At 55.2% G+C, this 23,644-nt stretch overlaps 2 protein-coding genes across 3 annotated transcripts in view; one reads left to right on the forward strand and one right to left on the reverse strand.

Moving 5' to 3' along the window:
• Window positions 1-112: 112 nt before the first annotated feature.
• On the reverse strand, window positions 113-20,288 carry FRMD8 (FERM domain containing 8). 2 transcript variants are annotated; one of them, XM_019645474.1, is made up of 11 exons: window positions 20,063-20,288; window positions 19,686-19,764; window positions 18,080-18,247; window positions 14,381-14,482; window positions 13,958-14,016; window positions 13,669-13,835; window positions 11,869-12,093; window positions 10,272-10,395; window positions 9,371-9,514; window positions 4,604-4,808; window positions 113-1,847 (listed from the first exon to the last, which is right to left on the reverse strand). In XM_019645474.1, exons 2-11 carry the CDS (start codon window positions 19,762-19,764, stop codon window positions 1,729-1,731), a joined length of 1,392 nt encoding a protein of 463 aa, XP_019501019.1. In that variant the 5' UTR covers window positions 20,063-20,288; the 3' UTR covers window positions 113-1,728. The 2 variants fall into 2 exon arrangements, with proteins under 2 accessions (XP_019501019.1, XP_019501021.1); XM_019645476.1 differs by lacking the exons at window positions 19,686-19,764; window positions 20,063-20,288 and adding an exon at window positions 15,267-15,393 and having other exon boundaries at window positions 18,080-18,168.
• An 87-nt stretch (window positions 20,289-20,375) lies between these two features.
• The window catches only part of SLC25A45 (solute carrier family 25 member 45), a 12,057-nt gene continuing 8,788 nt past the window's right edge, over window positions 20,376-23,644 (forward strand). Inside the window, exon 1 of the mRNA XM_019645483.1 lies at window positions 20,376-20,629. The gene's annotated coding sequence lies outside the window, so the exon portion shown is untranslated. The remainder of the gene's footprint in view (window positions 20,630-23,644) is intronic.

A 23,644-nucleotide genomic window follows, 5' to 3' on the forward strand; every position in this document is an offset into this window, starting at 1 on the left:
GGGCTGCATCCCTTAATGCACAGATAATAAAAAGCCAACATACAGCCAGGAACCAACTCCCAGGCTGTAATTAACACTCTCTTCAGTTCGTATCATAAGCCACCCTAAAGTCTGCTGGAAACTGATTTTATTATTAAGTCACATGGTACAAAAGAATGAGAAAGTCCAAGGGCATTTAGTAAAATGCTCTTTGTCTCAAAGAGCCAGCAGAAAAGGTTAAGGCACAATGGATGCTTAGAAAACGGGGAAGACTGAAGAGTAAAAACAAGTAATTTGTGTACACACACCCACCCACCACACCCCACAGGCTCATCAGATAAAAATTCACCTGACATCAAAACACTGAGTGGGACAAGGGAACCAGAGGGCTGGGAGCCAGACAGGCTGGGCAGCCAGTGAGGGCGACTCAAGGAGAGATAAGATGTCCTCTGGCTGGGACATTCCAAAAGGCTGAGAACACCTAATCATTATGACAAATAACAAAGTCCCTGCTGCCAGAAGGCAAGCCCACCTCAAACATCTGGAGTGTTCCAACGTCACCAAAGGGAGGAGGTGTGTGGGCTCTGGTATCTGGAGACAAGGGGTTTGCATTTCCTCTCCCACAGTTCCCCAGCAGAAAGGGGAGACAAAGCAAGCCTTGTGCTGAGCTGGGCCTGCCTCTTACTGGTGGAAAGTCCCTGGAAGCTCAGTGAGAGCCCCCTCCCCGCCCAGGGAGGAGACCAAGGGCTGGGCAGGATCTCCCCCTGGGCCAGCACACCCACCCTCTGTAACTTGTCCTGGAGAAAGAAGAGATAGGAAGAGGCGTTCTGGGGACTTCCTGCACATGGGCCTGCCCCCAGGGTCAGGTCAGATGCAAACTGTAGCTCCACCTTTGAGAAAAAGCCATCAGCTCTGAGGTTGTGGGGTTCTCTTGAGTTGCCCCAGAGTTCACAGGCTTTATGGAAGCAAAGCAGATAAAGACCAAAACTAAAACCTGAAGCCCAAAGGGGTTTGGGAGCTTCTCTAAGTGTGGAGAGTGGGTCTGGTGCGCTTGTTGGTCCACAGGACAGCCACCTCCTAGCACAGTGATAGCAAAAAGGCACTTTCCTTCTGGTCAGCATCTCCTGCCAGCAAGAGAGGTCCGAGTGAAGAGCACAGGTGCTCCGAGCTGGGCCCTGCCTGGCTCCCTCCAGTTCCATCCAGCCAGGGAGGGTGTGGATGGGGGCCTGGCCTTCTCTGTTCTTGTGCGGTTCAACCCAGGGAGGTCCCTTCCAGCCCGCAGAGTGATGGCCCAGCCTGGCAGTGTGGCTAGAATGCAGGTAGAAGGAATGAGGGCATGTGGTCGCCCAAGTCCAGGGAAAAGACCATAGACATACACTTGACCCTTAGGTCCCAAGCCCTACTCCTTGGTCATGTGCCATGGGAGCCACCACTGGGGCTTCAGAGCAGGGGACACTGTCCATCTTAAGAAGGACACAATGACGAGTCCCTGGTGGGAGGGGGCGCTGGGGCCTGAGCAGATGGTCCTGAGATGGCAGCAGGGCCCAAAGTCCAGAGGAAGGGCATGCAGGCGACGAGAGGGACCCTGTGGGAGCCCCCGGCCAGCTCTGCACAGCCCAGGCACTGCCTCAGGCACAGCAGTCACTTCTCTAAGCTCCAAAGTAGCCCTCCTCCCCTCAGGAAGGGGAGTGGCCCTGCCCCTCAGGAAGGACAGTCCCGGTGCCCTCCTCCCGCCTGGCACTGCCGCCCTCAGCTCTGCTCCAGGTTCTCGTTCGGCTGCACCACGGTGTAGCTCCCTTGGCCCATGGAGAGCTGCCGGCCGAAGAAGGACGTGGTGCGCTTCGGTTTCACACGCTTGATCTGCTCGCCTGTCAGGAGTAAAACGGATGCACTGAGGAGAGGGTTCCTGGCAAGCGGGCCCAGGCCCCAGGAAGCCCAGGTTTCGGCTGCTCTCCTCTTCACACCCGCCAATTTTCTGGCCTCAGTCTCCTGACTCCCACTCTTCCACCAGCGACAGGATGGGTGGGTGGGGCGTATTGCCAGTCTCCCAAATCGGGAAAATCGGTTTGTGTTTGATGCCAGGCCAGCTGTGGTGTCTGAGTTTTTGCTAAAACCTGTTCAAGAACAGACCAAATACCTACAACACATATGACTGGTTGAAGATATACAAGGTTGCCGGTTTGACTCCCACATGGGATAGTGGGCTGTGCCCACCCGCAACTAAAAGTGAGCACAGCACTTTCAGCTGAGCTGCCCTGAGCTGCTGACGGGTGGCCGGACGGCGACTGGACTTGGAGTTGAGTTAGCTGCGCCCTCCACAACTAAGAATGAAGGACAACAACTTAGCTGTTCCCCTTCCCCAATTCCCCAATAAAAATCTTAAAAAAAAAAATGGCAGTCTACCCAAAAACCCATAAGCCCAGTCTAATCATGAGAAAAACACCAGACAAATTCCAATAAAGGGGCATCCTACAATGTTTCCTCACAACTGTCAAGGTCATCAAAACCAAGGAAAGTCTGAGAAACTATCACAGCCAAAAGGAGCCTAAGGGGACATGACCACTACAAGTGTACTGTGGTATCCTGGATGGGATCCCAGAACTAACTAAAAATAGACATTAGGTTAAAACTAAGGACTTCAGTGAATCTGTATCAAAATTGGCTCATTAATTATAACAAATATACCATATTAATGTAAGATGTTAGTTTTTAAAAATCAATAAAAAAAAGAAATAGGCAACACAAAATGAACAGTAAAACTCATGAAGAAGAAAATATAAATGAGCAGGCACATAAAAATGGTCCAACTTCGGGCCGGTTGAGTGGCGCGATGGTTAAGAACTGGCTTGGGATGCCAGAGGGCCCCGGTTCAGATCCCACATATGAGGGCCAGTGACACTACCCTCCACAGCTAAGATGCTGAACAACAGCTCAACCTGGAGCTAGGCTGCCGTGCGTTGCCAGTGACGGCAATAGGCTGCAGCCCCTGCTGCAGTGGGTTGCCATGGGCTACCGTATGTAGCCAGCAGCCAGCGTGAGCAGCCAGCAGCTGCAGTGAGCGGCCGTCCAGAAGCTGGCGACTGATCTGCCTTGCCCGGGAAGAGCGCAATGATGGTGCCAACTTGGGCCAGTGAAGCAACATCCACCACAACTAGACTGAAGAAGAAAATGACAGCAACTTGTCTGTTCCCCTTCCCCCAATTCCCCAGCACTATTCCCTTCCCCCCAATACCCCAATAAAAATCTTTAAAAAAAAAAAAATGGTCCAACTTCACTAGTAGTAAAAACACCAACCCACACATGTTCTCTCTCTGGGTGATAACACGCATTTGTGGGTGAGGGTGTGGAAGGTGGGTGCTGCTCTGTCTTCTGGGAGGGGTATATTGGGCACACCCTTAGGCCCAGCAAACCCATTTCTAGGAATTTATCCCGAGGAAACAGTTCAGATTTCAAGTGAGGATTTGGTCACAGATATGTTGTTTGTTGTAGCTGAAAGTGGACATAACTACACTGTCCCCCTGGCAGGGGACCAGGTGAAAATGACTGTGCTAAGCATGTCAAGGAAGTCTGCAAGTGGTAACAACTGTGTCATAGAAACATTATTTTGTTTTCCCCCGATTTTAAAAATGACATGCTTGTAAAAAATTTAAATGCTATGAAGAAGTTGGGGTGGCAGGTTAGCTCAGTTGGTTAGAGCACAGTGCTCATAACACGAAGATTGCCGGTTCGATCCCCACATGGGCCACTGAGATGTGCCCTCCATAGCTATTGGGTTGTCAGAAAAGTCATGATGTATTTTTTCTGTTTTTCGTTGCAAAAATGCATCATGACTTTTCCGACAACCCAATAGATTGTAACAACTACTTGACTTGGACTTGATGGGTCCTGGAAAAACACACTGTTTCCCAATTAAAAAAAAATGCTACGAAGCAGCACAAAGGGAAAGGTAAGTTACAGCAATTGATTGCGGAAGTGGGGTCTTTTTCTACTCGGCATTTTGTGAACCTTGCCATTTAATGTCGGCCTTGGTTAGTTCATTAAAAAAAATCCTTTTTATTTTCAAATGATTCTAGATTTATAGAGAAGTTGCAAAGATGATACTACCCTCGTCCAGCTTCTGATGCTAGCATCTCCCGTTGCCATAGTGCATTTGTCAAAGCTAAGAAATGAACATTGGCACAGTACCATTAACTAAACTACAGACTTCCGGGCTTCACCAGGTCTTCCACAAATGTCTTCTGTCTGCTCCAGGACCTCATCCGAGATACCACCTCATTTAGGGCATCGCATTTTTACCAGCTGCACTGATCCCACAGGATGTACCCACAGACATTGGGAGTTTCTAGTCTCACAGCTGGACAGCGCTGCATGAACACAGCTGAGGACGCAGCAGGGAAAACGGACAGAACAGGACTCGTACTGCCAGGGCCCCAGAGGCCTCCAGTTCCTGATCACAGAGCTCAGAGGATGTGACACTCACACCCAGCCCTCCTGACTTTCAGCCAGGTCCCGCCGGCTGGAGGCTACCTCAGCCCTCCCTACCCTCTAGAGCTCCCCATGGCATGCGAACGTGTACGTGTGGGCGTGTGCACACGCATGCGTGTACCACAAAGGGGTCGCTCACCCTCCTCCACGTAGTCAATGGTGGAGAGGTGCTGGATGCGGCTGCACACCACGCTGCTCTGCCTCCGCAGCTGGGGACGCTGAGTGGGCGGTGGAGAGGAGCCCGGGGCAGAAGCGGGGCCAGACAGGCTCTCCTGGGGGGCGGCGGATTCCGCTGCCTGGTTCAGCTCGATGCAGTACTCGATGAGGCTGCTCATCAGTTCAGCCTGGGGAGCAGAGGGGCCAGAGTCAGGCCTGGAGGGTGAACCTCAACTTGGGCCCACCTTTCTCTGTGTCTCCATGCACCCCCCCACATCCCCCACCCGCAAGCCCCCTGCAGAGGGCCAGGCATCCCCTGCCCTCTCAGGTGGAGGAGGCAGACGAGGAAACAAACACCATTTACACAAGAAAGGAAGTGGGGGGATGGCGGAGGCCTACCATCTGGGGTGACTTTAGAGGTCAGTCCCCTAGATGAGTAGGGGTGCTGAGTCTGGAAGGTAGGGTGGGAAAGAAAGAGCATTTTAGTTAGAACTAGAAGGCACATGTAGAGAAGGCAGTGGGCTGGAGTCAGGCAGGGCAAGCAGCTCAGCAGCTATGGAGAGGGTGAGGAAGGGAGGACGAGGCCCAGGCAGGGCTTTCTGGGCTGAAGGAACTGTATGAATGTCGGCTGAGAGAAAACCCTGCAGGGCCAGAGGACAGGAAGGCGGTAGTGAAGTCACGGGGTGGGCGTGGGGGTGGCTCCTTGAGCACATTCTTCAAAAGCGTTGCCTTTTCAACAAATTTGAAATAGAATACGTGTTGCTATAAAAGGTGAAGTGACCAGATGTCAGTGGACACAATCTGGATGGACACCATAGGATGGGGACATCAGGGGGCCGACAGATCCACAGACAGAAAGCTGTTGGCGGGTGGTGCCCTTTTGGCAACAAATATTTATTGGGTGCCTACCAGGCGCTGCTGGAGGCAGGAGGCAGTGGGACACAGCAGGGAACAGGCAGACAGAGTGCCTGCCTTGTGCTCCCAAGAAGAGAACCCACTGTGGGAGCAAACTCAGAGGCCAAGGGTGTGGCCCCAAGATGACAGAGATGTGATCCGGTCCATGCCCACCCACAGTGCAGCCCAAGACTTCTCTAAAACAACTCAACCCACCCTGGGCCCAAACCCTGCATGGGCCCAGAAGGAAGAGCCAGCATCCTGTTCTCCACGTCTGCTGCCTTTTCTCCACCAAGGGAGAGTGGGCAGTGGGCTGGCGAGGAGGTGGGCAGCTAGTAGGGACAGAGGGCCCTGCGTTGCAAGAACAATAGGGATGCCCTCTAAGTTCCTCTAAAGCAGCGTGATGGTTCTGAGATTCAGGGAGCCTGCCATTAAAACTTAGCCTCATTCAATGCAATTTAACATCCATTCAAGATAAAACTCAGCAAAGTAGGAATATAGCAGGGCGTTTCCTCAACCTGTTGAAGGGCAGCTATAAAAAATCCACAGCTAACATCGCAAGTATTGAGAGCAAGACTGAACGCTTTCCCCCTAAGGTCAAGAGCAAGTCAAGGATGTCTGCGTCCACCAACGCAGAACGGTACTGCAGGCCCGAGTGACTGCTGTCAGGCAAGACGAGAGCAGTGCAGACTGGAGAGTCAGACACACCCGTCCTTAGTCACAGACAACATGACTGTCAACAGAGAACACTCCCAAAGAATCTGCAAAAAAGCTACTAAAACTAGTGAATGAGTTTAACAAAGTTGCAGGATAAAAGGACATGTGGATAATAAAAGAAACTGTATTTCTACATGCCACAGTGAACTGGAAATTGAAGTTAAAATCATAACCCCTATGGTACCATGAAAAAAAAGAAAAGAGGGAGGGAGGAAGGGAGGGGAAGGAAGGAAGGAAGGAAGAGCAGGAGGGAGAGGAAGAAAGGGAGGGCAAGAAGGAGGAACAGAGAGAAAGACAGACTGACTTAGGGATAAAAGATGTACAAGACTTGTATGCTGAAAACTATGAAATGTTAGTGAAAGAAATAAAAAACCAAAAAATGGAGATATACAAATAAATGGACTGGATGACTTAAAACAATGTCTTCCAAAGACAATATTAATAAAATGAAAATACAAGTCACAGACAGAAAGAATGCATTTGCAAAACACACACCTGATACGGGATTGGTATGCAGAATGTACAATGAACTCTCACAACTCAATAAGAAAACAAATAGCTCAAATAAAAAAAGGACAAATAATCTGAACAGACAATCCATCAAACGAGATATGTGGATAGCAAGTAAATACATGAAAAGATGATCAACGTCATTAGTCATTAGGAGAATGCAAATTAAAACCACAATGACATATCACTATTATATAGTTATTAGGGCAGCAAACAAAACAAAAACTGACAGTACCAAATGCTGAGCAAGGAGGCAAAGCAACTGGAACTGGAGACACTGCTGGTGGGAACACAAAATAGTACAGTCACTTTGGAGAACAGTCTGATGGTGTCTAGGAAAGTCAACCATAAGTGTAGTTATCATACAATCCAGCAATCCACTCCTAGGGGTTTATACAAGAGAAATGAAGACAGGGGCCCCCACAAAAGCCCCAAACCAGAAACAATCCAAACATCCAAACGAGCTACCACACAATAGGTACAGCCACACAATACAAATCAACAGTAAAAAAACAAATCGATATGCCACACAATATTATTGGATGGAATCTCAAAAGCATGAAGCTGACTTAGTGAGAGAAGCCAGTCTCAAAAAGCTGCATGCCGTGTACATGCTGGAGGGCCGTACCACAATGTTTTTTATCAATTCACCAGCTGATGGATATCTGTGGTGTTCCCATTCTTTGATTACAAACGAAGCTGCAAGGAACATTCCAGTACAGGGCTTTGTGTGGACCCACGTCTTCACTTCTCTTGGGTAAATGTGTAGGCATTGTATTACATGATAAACGTGTTTCTATGACTTTCTGGAGAAAGCAAAACTCTAGGGTTAGGTAAGGGGAGGTGTCAAATAGCAGGAGAAAAGACGAGTCTAAAATAAGAAGACGCATGTACGAAACAATTTAAAAAAGGCAACTCCAAAGAAAAATTGGTGCAAGACTTCAACAGAGACCATCCAGATGGTGAATAAGACATAAAAGGTGCTCAAACTCATCGGTGTGTGTGGGGGGGGCTGCCAATTAAAACCATAAGGAGATCTGGGGGTGATGGAAATAAATGCCCATAAAAAATGGGCAAATGATGTGAACTGACATTTCACCTCTAGGAAGATGGATAAAAAGCGAATCAGCTGCTCCACAGCTTGACTGTGGTTATAAGGGTGTGGGAATTTGTCAAAACTCACTCATAAAATGGGTGTACTTTATTGGAAGTTATACCTCAACAAAGCTGACTACAAAATAAACAAAATGGTTAGGAGATACCACTGCTCATTCACCCGAGTGTCAAAAACAGAAAAGAATGACAGTGCTAGGTCTACCGCCGGGGAGTGCAAACTGGTACAGCTGCTTTGGGCAGCTGCAGTGTCGTCTAAGCGGAGCTTGTGCCCACCTGTGAGCCAGCCCCGGCCCTCCGGGTGTGAACCCAGATATTCGCACAAAGGCCACGCACAACAGTGGACACAACAGCACCATCTGCAACAGTTGCAAGCTGGAAACCCAAGTGTCCATCAGCAACAGAAAGGCTGGAGAAGTCAAGGCTGGTAAATTCAAATGCTGAACAGCAGAGCGCATCGTGGAAGGTCAAGCCCCTGCTCCGCGCAGCAAGAGTGGAGCTCCCGGACTCAGCGCTGAGCGCAAGAAACCAGACACGGAAGAACACACTGTGGGATCTCACCGCTAGAAAGTTCGAAAACAGGCAGAAAGACTCTGGGCTGATACAAGTCAGGATGGGGGCCCACACTTAGGATCTGGGCCCTTTTCTGCATGTGTATTATAATTCCAGAAAACTGACTTTAAAAAGCGGTCTAAACTAATGATGTCAAAATTATGAAGTCATCAGCATCAAGATGAAGCCAGTCGAGTATTCAGAGCCGTGAGAGGAGAGCTTGCGGACATTAGGGCAGGGAGAGAAGTACCTCAAGAGGCCGGGGGAAGGAGGGCCAGCAAGGAAGACAGGAGAGGCCAGGGGAGCCACCGCGGGGGACGAGCGCCTGGTCAGGCTGCGACAGAGACGGAGGACACATATCTGTGCACCGGGGGCGGCACAGCAGAGGCTGCTGGGCTTGGAGCAGGGGAGGGCGGACGGGCCGTGAAGGGGTGAGGCACAAAGCAGACAGCAGTGTGGCAACGGAGGGTCTAGGGCCCCAGGTGGTGGCAGGAGGACACGTGTGCGCTCAGAGATGGGAGTCCCTGGAGCATGTCCACGTACAGAGAGAAGTGAGGAATACAGTTCTGAATGGGCCCTGTGGGAGGGAGGCAGCCTCTGCCATGATGAAGGGGGAGGAGACGGGGCAGGAAGACCCAGTGCTGAATGAACCCACCACCCGCTGGAGAGTAAAACAGGCTGCAGAAGGACAGAGGGGCCTTAACCCTACCATGTCTGCTCCTCATCTGAGAGCAGCCAACTGGAGGACAGGGAGCCGGTGTGGGCTGGTCGCACAGCGCTGGGAAGCCCTCAACTAACAGCCACTCCCACTGCGGGCAAGGCCACCGCGATGAGGACTCACCAGGGTGGCTCCAGGTCAGCAGGCCCTGAGCCAGCAAGCCTGGAGCCTTCAGTCGTCCGGGACCCACTGAGCCCAGCCTCCCCGCCCCTCCCCCCACCCCCGGTGTAGGCGACACCCCACTACCTGCTTGGAGTAGACCTTGAGGAGCTTGTTGACCGGTGTGCCCTCGTTGTTCCCGTCGAACTCCAGCCACAGGACAGACTCCTCCTCCTCGGGGGAGGTGTGGTCCCACGACAGCTCCTGGAAGCGCAGGCCCAGCAGGACGTGCTGGCCGGCGGGAGACACACAGCTAGGACACCCCTGGGCAGAGACCTACTCCCCACCTCACCCTGCTTAGGTGCCACCAGGAGGGGCTGAGTCTCAATTCGTGAGAGTTTCTCTAAGGAAAGGAGTCCCTGTTTTCATCAGACCCTCGAAGGGGGCTGGAGTCCAGGGGGGATAAGGAACCCTAACCCACAGCACTTGTCGCCAGCAGGTCAGGGCCCTGACAGCTGGAGCAGTCAGGTGGGGAGGGGAGACCTTTCCCAGGCCCAGCTGGGCCCAGGCAAGTTGGGGCACTGATGCCCTGGGATCCCTCTCTGGGCACAACCAGAGGTCACTCAAAACTGTTCTGCTGGCTTGGGAGGCATCCCTGTGCAGGGCAGCTGCAGACACCTCCTTCAACACGGGCCACCAGGAGACAGGCAGCGGCAAATGCAGGGAGAAGCGGGACTCCGCCAGGAGGGCTCCTGGAAAACCAGCAGCTGTGGTCTCCAGCCACTCGCCGGGCAGGAGAGTCGGGCCCTGCCAGTCTCTCCAGTCAGGTGTTAATCCCAGCCGCAGCCCCCTGCCCAGCACACTGGGCAGAAAAGCCCCCAGGATGACAGCAAGAGCCCCAGGGACATCCAAGGGAGGGAGGGGCCCTCTCAGACAGGCCACCCACACTGCCCCCAAGCCAACCACAGGCCCAGGGGAACCAGGAAGGCCTGGGTCAGGACCCCGCTCCCTTCATCGCCGAGACCGCCCCAGGAGAAGCTGGAGGTACCTTCTCCCTGCTGTCAATGACATGTACGCCCTCTAGATTGATGGCCACAGTCACTGGCTTTCGTCCACTCCTGTGCAAAAAGCCCTGGGCCGGCTTATCAACCTCACCGTGGAAGAAGGCGCACCTGTGGAGGGGAGCTGGTGTCAGCCTGTTCCCTCCAAGACCAAGAATAGAGGCCCAGGGTCTCAGGTCACCCACCAGCAGATGCTCTGGCCAGGCACTGCCCGGGTACCTAAGAAGCTTAGCTGTTTGGGTGACTGAAGGTTAAATGAAAACCCACCCCAGGGGAGGGAGAAACCGAGGGGGGTGAGATGGAGGCTTCTTGGGGATGGTGGCATCTAAGCTGGTTGTGTAGGACAGGAAGGTTTGACCAGACAGGAGGAGGAACTAACTGGGTGGCAGAGAAGGGGGCACCACAGGCAGAGGGAAGAGCGTGAACCAGGTGTGGACAGAGCAAGTGAGGTTCAGGAAACAGCCAGGAGCCCAAGGACTCAGAAGTTGAGGCTGCTGGAGGTGGCCAGGCCACAGGGCTGAGACAGCCCCACTGCCTACTGTCCACCAGCCCAAGACCCTTCAGCAGCAGAGTGGGATAAAGGCTACACCTGCGTGAGGCCCACGAGGGTGCAGGAGCTGCCCAGGGAGGCAGCTCCGGGGCTTGGCACCAAGAAGGGGAAAGGGTGCAGTGGCCTTAGGACACCAACCCACTGAGCTGTCACCTCCTCCCTGCTGTCTGGCCAGCTCCTCTCCCCTCCTATGGCTGCTCCAGACTCTTGTCCCTTGGCCCTGTCGAAGCCAGAGCCCTAGTTAACCCTGCTCTCTGGCTGCCTGCACCCCACACAACAGGACGGGACACAGCCACGTTCAATTCCTGCGAGCAGCCTGGATTGCTGCCCTGCAGTCCCACGCCTGTCCCCACTCCTGTCTGCACAATCAGTTGATGGCTGGGACTCCTACTTTACTGAGGAAACGGAAGCAACCAAAAGAGGGGCCACTCGGGGCCAGCCGAGTGGCTCAGTTGGTTAAGAGCGTGCCCAAGAGTGCGAGCGCTGAGCAACAGGGTCGCTGGTTCGATTCCCACATGAGCCAGTGACACTGTGCCCGAGCTGAGCTGCCGCTGAGCTGCCAACAGGTGGCAGAATGGCTCAGCTGGTGAGAGCACGTGCACCTAACAAGGTTGCTGGTTTGAATGGTGGGCTACGTCCGACACCTGCAACTAAGATTGAACTCGGCACCTTGAGCTGAGCTGGCGCCTGGCTGGCTCAGGGGATAGAGCATGTGCTCTTAACAACAAGGCTGCTGGTTCGACTCCCACATGGGATGGTGGCTACGCCCACCTGCAACTACGACTGAACTCGGGACCTTGAGCTGAGCTGCCACCCAGATGGCTCAGTGGATAGAGCTTGCGCTCTTAACAATGAGGCTGCTGGTTCGACTCCTGCATGGGATGGTGGCTATGCCCACCCACAACCAATAAAACACAACACCTTGAGCTGAGCAGAGCGACTGGACTTGGAACTGGGCTTGCTGAGCCCTCCACAACTAAGATTGAAGGACACCAACTTGGCTGTTCCCCTTCCCCAGGGCTGTGGCTGCTCACCCGTAAAAGGGCAGCTCGTGGCACTTGAAGAGGTAGGCGCGGTAGTGGGTCCTCAGGGAGGCCTCCCGCTCACTGTCACTGCTGACCACTTCCTTCACCTTGCGGTAGGCGTTGAGCAGGCCCTGCTCGTCTGTCCCAGCCTTGGCTGCCCGGCCCCGAAGGGCAGCAAAGAGCCGGTGGCCCCGCTTACACAGGTGGGCAGGGAGGAAGGAGTCCAGCTTCTCCCTATGGAGCAAGGAAGATAGGTGTCCGGCCTGAGGGACTCTGTGGCTGGGGGCTGGCCAGAGGTGCCAATGTCCTCAGGGTCCGGGCATGCTCACGGGGGAAGGCAGGGGAACTCTGGACACAGCCCGCCAGAGATCCCACTACGGCCATCCCAGCAGCAGGCCAGGTGGGTGAGAGGCCTGAAGGAAAGGTTGGGAGATGCGGGGAGAGAAGAGCCAAAACCAGGCCCGCCCCAGAACCAGGCTGTGGCTGGAGGGTTTCAGAGCAACCTCTGTGTCACCGAGCCAGGGAGGTTTGGATTTCTGAAGTAGTGGGACTTTTACATTAAAAAATGGTGCAAGTGGGGCTGGCTGAGTGTCGCGTTGGTGAAGAGTTGGCTTGGGACGCCAACTCTGAGCAGCAGGGCCCAGGGTTCGGATCCCACATTAGGACCAGTAACGTTGTACCCTCTACAGCTAAGATGGTGAACAACAGCTCGACCTAGAGTTGGGCTGCTGTTGAGTCGCTGGCTACGGCATAGGCTGCAGTGAAGCTGCAGTGGGCTGCCATAAACTACTGTGAGTGGCCGGCAGCCGGCGTGAGTGGCCAGCAGCTGGCATGAGCTGCCAAGAGCTGCCATGAGCAACCGCCTAGTGGCCGGCGATCGATCCGCCTCAGCTGGGAAGAGCGCAATGATAATACCAACATGGGCCAGTGAAGTGACGTCCTCCACAACTACACTGAAGAACAAAAGGACAGCAACCTGTCTGTTCCCCTTCCCCGATTCCCCAATAAAATCTTAAAAAAAAAAAAAGGTGCAAGCGACCCAGAGCTATCTATGTTTTGTTCTGCCAAATAGGGATGTATAAAAGCACCAACCCCCAATGCATTGGCACAGGTTCATGAAGAAAAGGGCATTTTCAATTGCACATACGCAGCGCGGGCAAGACCCTGGTGTGACTACACTGTCCTTCTCATCCTGTGTAGCCCATTGTTATGTGGGCCATGTCCTGGCCGTTCCAGATAAGCCACAGCTGGACCTGAGTCTTTCAGCATGAGTGCCCTTGCAAAGCCTTGGCTTCTCCGCACATAAAATAACACTGATGCCTACTTGTACGGAAGGGCGCTGGCATGTGCCTGGCCTGCAACTGGTGCAGAGTAAATATCACTGCAGTTGTCCCTGCTGGGCCCAACTGCAGGGCGGCATGAGAAGGGGTCTCCAGGGAGCTGCCCACACTTCCCAGGGCTGCCGTGGGCATTTTCATCATTTGTCTCCCCACAAAGTCCCTGACTATGACTGCAGTTAAACAAGCCCAGCTCCCTCCTGACCTCAAATGGAGGCTGTACTCCAGCCTCATGCACATGTGGGGCTCCTTGGGCTGGGGGCTCTGCTTGTGGATGTCACTTCACCCAAGTCTCCCACTTTTCAGGCCCCTGAGCCCAGGGCAGATGAGGAAAAGGTGGCTCAGAGGGGTTGGATGATTCGTGACTAAGGCGACCTGACTCCAGGACCTTGCACGACCTAAGAGCACTTGTAAGGAGGATCCTGGGGCAACCCTCCCCACCCTGCACCCCTGTCTCAGGTCATGCTGTCACCTCAGGGTGCAAGCAGTGGGCTGGCCAGGCTGGTAGGGCCCAAGCTGCACACGGCACACCAGGGCGCCCAGGGCCTCGCAGTCCTCCAGGTCACATGGGTACCGTGCAGCCAGCACGTTGCCCTTGGCCTCCTCATAGAGCAGACGCAGGACCTCCTCGTCATGGATCTGTGTGGCAGGAAAAGGCTGCTCAGCTGGCTCACGGCACCCGTGTCCACGGGTCTAGGGACAGGGAGGCTAGACACAGGGCACCCACCCTGGGTGGTGCTGCCTGGGGCTCGCTGTCTTACCTGGAGCTCCCGCCGCTTTGGGAAAAACACGTTCCTTCGGAACTGCAGGGAAGGCTCATCTGGGGGAAGAGGTGGGGGTCACTGCTTGGCCACCCCACCCAGCCCTGCCCAGCTCTCCCGACTGGCCCAGTCCCCAGTCCTCCGGCTCATGCAGCGTAACTGAGAATACCCAAGGGCTGTCCAGGGCGTGGAGTGCGTGGCTTATCTCAATATGCTCACTGCTTCCCCCCGTGCACCATCTCCTGGCCTCCTCCCAGGGACCCCAACCTCTCCTGCCAGGAGAGGCTGATGGAGTCTGGGGGAGATGCTGGTCCTGCCACTCAGCCAAGGCAGCTCCACCTGCCACCGGAGACCTGGCCGGGCTGGGAGTCAGTGCTCCAGACCCAGGTGGGCCGAGACGTGGACGCGCGGTAACACACTGACCTGTGGCCACATCATCGTCCGGGGCATCGGTGAAGCGCAGCAGCAGTTCCGGCCACTGGCGGCCCAGCTTGTAGGGCTGGTGCTTGGGCTTCAGCTGCACCTCTGTAGGACAGGAGGGGAAGCGGCTCATGTGACAACTGTCACCAGCCACCAACAGCAACATGGTGGCAGTCATGGCCAATACCAACTGAGTGGGTACACACACACTCTGCAATGCCCCATCCTCATTTCACCCAGAAAAAATGGGGCTCAGAGATGTTGTTTGTCCAAATTTACACAGCAGGTGAGGGGGGTCAGGCTCAGGCACAGCCAGCCTCTGACTGTTCTCTACAGTGCCCAGGGTGGGCTGGAGCCGAGAGGCTGTGGCAGAGGGACGGTGCGGGGAGAGGGAGGGGAACAGATGGAGCCAGCACTGTCTTAGGAAGCAGAGCCCGAAGCTGGTAGCTGAGGGGCTGCCCTCCCCATCCCTTGCCAGCCCCCACCTCCAGCATCTCCCCTGGGAGCTCCAGCTGACCTTCCACCCCGCAAGCTCCTGGCCTCCATGGCCCCCAGGCACCATGCATCATGCCATCCGGCTCCCCACCTCACTCCTGTCTCTTGCTCCCTCCCACTCGCTCCTGCTACTCCAGCTTTCTTCAATCATTTGAACATTCCCAGCCTGTTTGTGCCTTGGGGTGTTTGCACTTGCTGTTCCTCCTGCCTCAGACACCCTTCCCCCACATCGTCACATGGCTGGTTGGCTCCGGTAGCAAGTCAAGTGTCACCTTCCCTAGACTCTTAACTAAGGCTGCCCCTCCCTGCCACCTATCACACCAACTGAACCCCATTTGGTTGCCTTCACAGTGGTTACCACTATCTGACATGACCTCACTGTGCCCCCACTAACCAGTGAGTGCCACGTGGGCAGGAGCGCCTCTGTCCGGTTCACTGCTGTACCCCTGGCCCGCCATGCACCCTCACCATGGGTGGACCTCTCAACTCCAGACTGTCAGCTGGCCCCAGGGTTCAACATCCTGGACAGGAATGACAAAACAGTGTCATCTCATGCCCCGGAGCCCCATGGCTTTTGAGAAGTCTGAGGCCATTTCCAAGACCATCTGGTGATGAATAAGGATGGCTGTCGGGGTACAGGTAGGGCAATATACACGCCATCAACTAGTTACCCCTGCCTTCTAAACGCCCTGCTGACCCTCATCCCCCACTTCACTGCTGCCACCAGAGGGCCAGGGGCCTCGTCCGGCCAGCCTGATGCCAATGGTCCTCGTCTCTGTTCTTTGGGCTTCCATCTGGACCCTGACCCTCACCGAGCACAGCAGCCACAGCCTCCAAACTGGCCTCCCTCCCGTGTACAGCCTCTTCCACTCACCCCTACACTCAGCTTCTTCACCCCTGCACTCAGCTTCTTCACAGCCCTTTCTTCTCCCACCCGTCTCTGAGCCACGGCCCTCATTTCCAACCTAGATCCTTAGCCACACCTGTCTGTAACCACTGCTGCCCTACCAAGCCCTAGGAGAGGAAGGTGCCAAGTGCAGCAGTGTCCTCTCCCCTCCCTCCAGGAAGGGCTCCCTCATCAACCCCACCCCCTCGGTGGCTCGACGGGGTCCTCCAAGCACCTGCTCAATCTGGACATTCACTGAAGCCCGAAGAGGGACAGTGCCTGCCTGAGGCCACCAGAGTTAGTGGCTAAGCCGAAAGAGCTCCACCTGCCAAGCCCCCTGCCCCACACTTGAGACTGCGAGTTCTGAGGGCAGGAACACTTTCGATACTGCTCCCTACTGTATCCCCAGCAACTAGACCACTGCCCGGAACAAGCAGGGGGCTCCGCACATACTCACTTGTGCGATGAAGGAGGCAGCTGACTAGCTGGGACCCCTGGACACGCCGGGGGAGGGGAGACCTGGGGCAAGAATGCCCTTCCTTCCGCCCAGCCCTAACCAGCCTTAAGCCCCAAGCCCCAGCAGCTCAAAGGATTTTCATTAACAGAATGGGATGACGCTGACCCTGTCGTCCCACACACTTCCAGATGGGGCCTTCCTGCCTGGTCACCACACGAGAGTGACAGTCCCTGGAGCCCCGTTGCATGCAGACTGACGATAGCATTGAGAAGGCCAAGCCCTTCCTAACATCCAGCTTGAGAGTGGACCAGTAGACAGCACCCCCTCTCTGCCTCACAGCCCTGGGGCAACTGTCAGTACTTCACCCATTCAGTGGGTTGGGGGGCGCTAAGGGTGCTGAGGGGCCCGAGTCAAAGCTGAAGTGCCCTTTCGGCTTTCCTGAACCCAGCCTGGGAACAAACTGACTTTGTGCTGGGGCCTCAGCCACCCTCCTCCTGAATGGGGCAGGGCCCCAGGGCGACCAGGTCGGCAGGGCCACACAGGCAGCCCATTCACGTTCTTGAGGGGGGAGCAGGCATGTGATGAGGAGGGAGCGGGGGCGAAGAAGGCGGGAGGAAACAAGCTGTCCAGCGGCAGGGACAGCAAGCCTGGCAGGGCCACATGGAGCTGCCACCCCCAGTTTTTCAAAGACACCAGTCAAGGGGCCCACAGTCCTGATGGACAGCCTGGAGGGTGAAGGAGGGGCAGCTGAGCTGGGTGGGGAGCAGCCAGAGGAGACTGGTCGGCAGGAAGAGGCAGGAAGAGGGTGGGCGAGCGCAGCAGCTGGGCAGGAAGTTCCAACTGGCGGGAGGGGGGTTGGTGGGGACAGGCACTCCCTCTCCCATCAAGCCAGCTGGTATCCTCCCTCCAGGGTAGAGGCACAAACCCAGATCACTAGGGGTCCCAGGGACCAGCCATCTCCTTCCTGCCCCTGCTCCTCTACAAGGAAGGAGAAAGTTTACGCTCATAAAACATGTCTGGCTCTGGCACCGGTTGGGGCATCCTCGCCCCTGACCCCGCCTCCCTGTTCAAGCCAGCAGTCTGGAGGCCCAATGCAGAGGCCCCAGGAAGCTCCCAGCCCGCCCAGTCCCCGGCATGAGGGGCTGGAGAGCCACCAGCCCCACTCCTGCTCCATCCCTGCCTTGGGATCTCAGCCTGAACGGGCAGGACCTGGAAGGTCGAAGGCCAGAAACCAGGCAGGGCTGGAGGCCCCCTTGCAGAGCAGTTGGGTTCCCACTCATCCTGCCCTCCCCACCCTCAGGAAAAGCCTCATCTTCAGGAGTGGCTGCTTCCTGGGCTGGGTCCCATCTTCCTCCCTACTCTCAAGGAGCAGAATGCAGTTCAGAGGCCAGCTGGGGGCCACCCTGGCTTCTGTTCTGATCTCAGTCCTACCACTCATTGGTCCTACCACTCCAAACCTCAATTTCGTCACCTACAAGACAGGGCTGGGCCATGAGGATACGGAGAAATTCTGGTCACAAAATGCCAGCTCAGGCTGTGGCACAGACCATGGGCTCATTGTCTGCAGGTCCCTTCCCTCCCTGTCCCCCAGTCCTGCTCCTCCTGATGCCCCAGGCTCCTTACTGCTAAGGTTGATGGGCAGGCTCAGCTTCTCCTCTGCCACCAGCAGAAAGAAAGGAGGTGGGGGCACGGGAGTCAGGAGTCCTCTTAGGGCTCTGGGTCCTCAAAAGTGTGAACAGCTCCAGGGCACACACAAGTCCCACCCTCCCCTGGTGTACAGCGGCCACAGGCTCTGGAAGCTGCGCCTCCTCCTCCTCACTGGTCAGCACCCTTCCCGCCTGGGCTTCTCAGGAACAAGCCTTACCCAGCAGAGGGGAGACAAGCCAGAGCGCGAAGGCATCCAGGGCGCTATCTGGGAGCTGCAGGACCTCCCGGATGGCACGGTGCAGCTCGTGGGCACTCAGGGATGGCAGGTTCTCCACAGCCAGGGGTACCACCGTGTCATCCGCTAGATATACCAGCACGTCAGCTGCTGCAATGGAAGCCAGGCAGGGTCAGCTGGGCTCACTGCCCAGGCACCCCTGCTGGGGCTGGAGCCCCCACACTATACCCCTTGAGGTAACCAAGGCTACATTCCAGAGGCAGAGCCCCAGCATTCCCAAAGGACACTGGGAAGAGTGCCACCTGTTAGGACTTACTCGAAACCCTCAAACAACCCATCAACCCTAACCCAGGGACCAGCCTAGCCCCACCCAAACCCCCAAAGGTACAAATTAAGGCTGGCCACTGCACACTCCCCTAGCAGTCCCAGGGGTTCTGCTGTGCTTCCTTTCTGAAGAACATTCCACGGGGGGACAGAGGCAGAGAGGCTGAACCCACCGTAAGGTTACAGCAATCAGTGTATCAGGCTGGGAGAGGGGAGAGGGGGTGACCCACTGCCATCTTTAGGCAAGTTGCTGTCTCTCTCTGGCCCTGGCTAAGATGGGAACTGAGGGTTCAAGTCCACCCCAGGGTAAATCAAGTTCCAGGGCTCCGCTTCCTTAGGACTTTTCAAGCCTCAGGACTCAATACCAACCATGGTCTGTCAGGACAGTCTTAAATAGGCCAGGGAAAGTACATAAGGCATTCCCTTATGAAAACCTATGGGATTCCTATTTGGAGCCCAGAGCCAAAGGGATACCTTTGGAAGAGCAACCAGATTCAAATGTCCACCCTGGCATTGCAGGTACTGTAAAGGGGCACTGAGCTTAGAGGCCAATACACTCGGGTTCCAATCCTCGCCTGGCTCCCAGCTAGCTGGCGGACCTCAGCAAATCAGTGTGCGTATCAGCTGCCTCTCCTACAAAACAGGGCTGATACCCCTCTCTTAAAGAGTGGCTGTGAGTTAAATGAGGTGAAGCCGGTGAAAGGCAAGGGCAGTTTATCATTAATACAAGTGAAGATGCTTTTTGGATCCCCAGTCTGTTCCCCAACAGCTACTTCCTTGACAGATCATAAAATAATCACCAGGAGGCTGAGATTTGAACCCACTTTTCAGCAGGGAAAATCAAGGCACTGAAAGCTACAGTATCCTGTGACTTAAACTCTCCAGGGCCCAATTTCCTCCCCATAAAATGAAGGTAACAATCCCTGCTTTCAAAAAGCTGTTTGTGAGAAAGAAAGTCAACAAAGAAAGTGAATGTGTCACTTTTCATTCATGAGATTTCTTCTGAATTTCACAGCTACGTGCGACATGCTCATTTTATAGATGAGGAAAGGAAGATTTAAGAAGAATATCCAACTTAGCTAGTAGCCTAGTGACAGAGCCCTGGTCCTCTGACTTCCGTCACTTTTCCATACCTCAACATACCTTATTTGTCAATTAACATGTACGATTCTCTTTAATGAACGAAATGACAAGCCAGGGCCACTTCCCCAGGGCTGGGGCTCCAGGAGGGTATAGTGGGGAGAAGACGGGGATAAGGACCCACCTCGGGCTCCCACGGAGGACACGCTGCTTCGATGGGACCGCTCAGCGGGCTGCTCAGTGCTACCTTCTGTCCCGTCCATCTGCAGAGGGAAAGAGAAAGAGCAGTTACTGGGGAGACCAGGGATGGAGGGTTGGGGAGCCCAAGCTCTCATTGAGGAAGGGAGGGGTTCCGAGGTGATCTGTGAAAGTTAACAACGGTGGCTAATGGCACTGATGTTCAGACTAATGCGGTGAGGGTGGAAGGGTGTCCTCAGTCAACTCGAGGTCATGGGAGGGGTCAGGAGCGGGTTCGAAGCCCAGCTAGCCGGGATGCCCAGGCAGGGCACGGAGCAACGCCGTTGGGGCGGGGGCCCGCGCACAGAGTAGCAGCGCTCTCACCTCGCAGGGACGCAGCGGCCGCCGCCTCAGCCCAGGGTGCTGCCCTGACTGCGACCCCCAACTCCAGCTCGGGCTCTGCCGCGGGCCGGGACCTCGGTTCCCGCTCGGACCTCGGCTCCCGCTCGGGGTCCAGCTCCCGCTCGGGGTCCAGCTCCCGCTCGGGGTCCAGCTCCCGCTCGGGGTCCAGCTCCCGAGGTTGCGACACGGAAGCAGGGGAGGAGGAAACGCAGGGCGAAGGGCCCCGCCTCCCCGACCCGCGGGAGCCAATCCGAGCCCGGGGCTGCCGCGCACGCTCCCTGCTCTGAGTCCGCGCGCTCACGCCCCCCGACCGCGGACCCGCGCATGCCCGGTCAAGCTACATGCCTCTCTTGCTCTGGGATGGCAGCGCTGTGAGCTAGCCTGGCCATCAACCCAAGTGACCAAGGGCGAGTGACCCCCCACACCGATGGCCCGTAACAGTTTGTGGAAGATTCAAGGCAACCAGGCATCCGGGCGCTAGCTCTGGCACTCACATGAGACTTTGGGCTGGTCCCCTTACCTGTAAAAGAGAGACACTTCCTGGGACAGGTACGGGATCTACACTGCACTGGGAATTGGGAAAAGGTGCCGCAGGCAGCGGCTTGTACTGCAGCGCCCCTGGGGTGTGAGGGGTGATGGATGGGCCATTCTTTGTGGTCAGGAGACTGGGTCTCTGTCCTGACTTATCCTGGACAAGCCCCTTCCCCTCCTGGCCTGTTTCCTTATCTAAAATTAGGAGGTTGGACTCCATGACCTCCAAGGACCCTCATTATATGCGATACCCAGGCTGGACACACTTGTTTTTTCAGGGAGCAGTCACATGAGCCCTTGCTATTGTAGACACGCAGCCTCAAAGACCTTGAGCCGTTCCCAGACTGGGAAGCGACATTGGGTGGGGCCTAGAAGAGGCAGGTGTGAAACCACCTATCCCCAGGGTCACGTCACCAACATGTCCTGGCAACAACAGCATATGTGTACCTGAGGTGTGGATCTCAGGGAGAAAAACAGGTCCATGGGATGCCTACCTGAGCTTAAGGAACCAGAGGTTGTTCCAAGTGACAACAATGAACTCGGTGATCAGCAGGAACAGGGAAGTGGGCTCACCCTGCCCTGATTCCCAGCGTTGGAAGGCAGCTCCAGCTTCTTTCTGATCCAGTCCAAGTTTCCTCTGTGAATTTGAAACAGCTTAGCCTGCCTTCCAGGACCCCATTCCGCCCCTGCCCCCCGCCCATATTGAGACCATTACAACATGTCTTCCTTATCAGCATGACCTGAGAACTCAAGGAAGTCCAGATGTGAGCCAGAGAGGAATGTGCAGTTGGAGCAGGCATCTCCCTCCTGGTTCTCAGCTCAGGGACCCTCAGACCAGGACACAATGGCTCAGTGGCCTCCTTAAACCCACTGGAGTGCAGTGGGAACATAGTTCAGTGTTGTTGAGTAGTTATTGGATGGGGAGCCTGGGCTAGGGTGGGGGATGGAGACCTGGGTGAGACACAGTTTAATTGGGGAGTGGAGGGAGAGAGAACCCCAGGAGTAATTCATGTTTAAAACTACATAAGAGCTGGCCAAGTGGCTCATTGGTTAAGAGTTGGCTTGGGAGCACAGGCTCTGAGCAGCAGGGCCGCCGGTTCGGATCCCACATGGGCCAGTGACGCTGCGCCCCCTACAGCTAAGATTGTGAACAACAGCTCCACCTGGAGCTGGACTGCCATAAGTAGCCGGCGACAGCATAGGCTGCAGTGGGGCTGCAGTAGGCTGCCATGAGCTACCATGAGTGGCTGGCAGCCAGCGTGAGCGTCTGGCAGCCGGCGTGAGCTGCCGTGAGCGGCCGTCCAATGGCCAGCGACCAAACTGCCTCAGCCAGGAAGAACGCAATGATCACAATACCAACATGGGCCAGTGAAGCGACGTCCGTCCTCCACAACTAGACTGAAGAACAAAAAAAGGACAGCAACTTGTCTGTTCCCCGTCCCTGATTTCCCCAACTCCATACCCTCCCCAAATTCTTCAATAAAATCTTAAAAACAAAAAAAACTACATAAGAAAGGGCCGGTCCAGTGGCTTAGTTGGTTAAGAGCATGAGCTCTGAGCAACAAGGTCTCTGGTTTGATTCCTACATGGGCCAGTGAGCTGCGCCCAAGCTGAGCTGCCAACAGGTGGCAGGATGGCTCAGCTGGTGAGAGCACGTGCTCCTAACAAGGTTGCCGGCTCAAGTCCTGCATAGGATGGTGGGCTATGCCCACCCGCAACTAAGATTGAACACAGCACCTTAAGCTGAGCGGCCTCCAGCTGCCGAAAGGTGGCCAGATGGCGAATAGACTTGGAGCTGAGCTAGCTGCGCCCTCTACAACTAAGATTGAAGGACAACAGCTTGGCTGTTCCCCTTCCCCAATTCCGCAACACTGTTCCCCTTCCCCAATTCCCCAATAAAATCTTACAAAAAAACAAAAAAAACTACATAATATGACAGAATTGCCTTAAGAGCTATAAAATGACACAAGCAAGAAAAAAAGGGTCCTCAATTCCTGAGCATCTACCACGTGCTAGGCCCTTTCCATGTTTCCTCAGGTCATCCTCATGGACCCTGGGAGTGGAATTAAGAGTAATAGTAGCTGCCATTTGTGGAGCATGTGCAATGTACCAGACCTCTTTTTTTTTTTTTAAGACTTTATTGGGGAATTGGGGGAGGGGAACAGACAAGCTGCTGTCCCCCGTTCCCCAGTCCAGTTGTGGAGGACGCCGCCCCACCAGCCCGTATTGGTACTATCATTGCGCTCCTCCCCGGTGAGGCAGTTGCTCACCGCCACCAAACAGACACTCAGGGTGGGCCACGGCAGCCCACGCAGGCCATCAGTCGCCCACGCTGGCTGCCAGCCACTCACGGCAGCCCATGACAGCCCACTACAGCAGGGGCCGCAGCCCGAGACTCATGGCAGCCCAGCTCCAGGTCGAGCCACTGTTCACTATCCCAGCTGCAGAGGGCGCAGCGTCACTGGCCCTCATATGTGGGATCCAAACTGGGGCTCCGCTGCCCAGAGCCGGTGTCCCAAGCCAGCTCCCAACTAACGCGCCACTCAGCCAGCCCCAGACCCATTTCTAAGAGCTTTAATTCTTATAACACACTAAAGTTGAGTATTCTATCTCCATTTCATGACAAGAAAACAGGATCAGAAAAGTTCAATAACAAAGCAGAGGTCTGCCAGTTTGTGTGCTGGCTCCAGCGAGGAGGACCACTGGAAGAGATTCCTGAAGGCATTCCAGGTAGCGAAGTGTTTAGGACAGCAGGGAAGCCCTGGGCAATCAGAGTACAGCAGGTGAGGTTGGGAAGGTGAGGTGAACATCCAGGGTGAGGAGTGTGTGCTGGGTTTGGCAGGCAGTGAGGATGTTGGTTTTAGAGGTCGTGAGCTAGGGAGTGACTGAGCTCAGAGCTCTGCTCTGGCAGGCAGAGGGTTAACCTGGTGGAATTTGGAGGACTGGAAAGGAGCTCTCCAGGGATGGGGCTGTCCTTCTGCAAGGCTCTGAGGAGTGATAATGGGTGGTCATAGTCTCATCTCCCCCCCCCCC

This window comes from Hipposideros armiger, unplaced genomic scaffold, assembly GCF_001890085.2.
Source record: "Hipposideros armiger isolate ML-2016 unplaced genomic scaffold, ASM189008v1 scaffold_93, whole genome shotgun sequence".
Taxonomy (NCBI): domain Eukaryota; kingdom Metazoa; phylum Chordata; class Mammalia; order Chiroptera; family Hipposideridae; genus Hipposideros; species Hipposideros armiger.

Coding starts and splice junctions, on each gene's coding strand:
- FRMD8 (XM_019645474.1), bottom strand. CDS start 19,764: ATGGACGGGACAGAAGGTAGCACTGAGCAGCCCGCTGAGCGGTCCCAT. Junction 10,396..11,868: donor CACGAGCTGCCCTTTTACGG/GTGAGCAGCCAC, acceptor TCCCCTCCACAG/GTGCGCCTTCTTCCACGGTG. Junction 1,848..4,603: donor CATTGACTACGTGGAGGAGG/GTGAGCGACCCC, acceptor TACTCCTGACAG/GCGAGCAGATCAAGCGTGTG.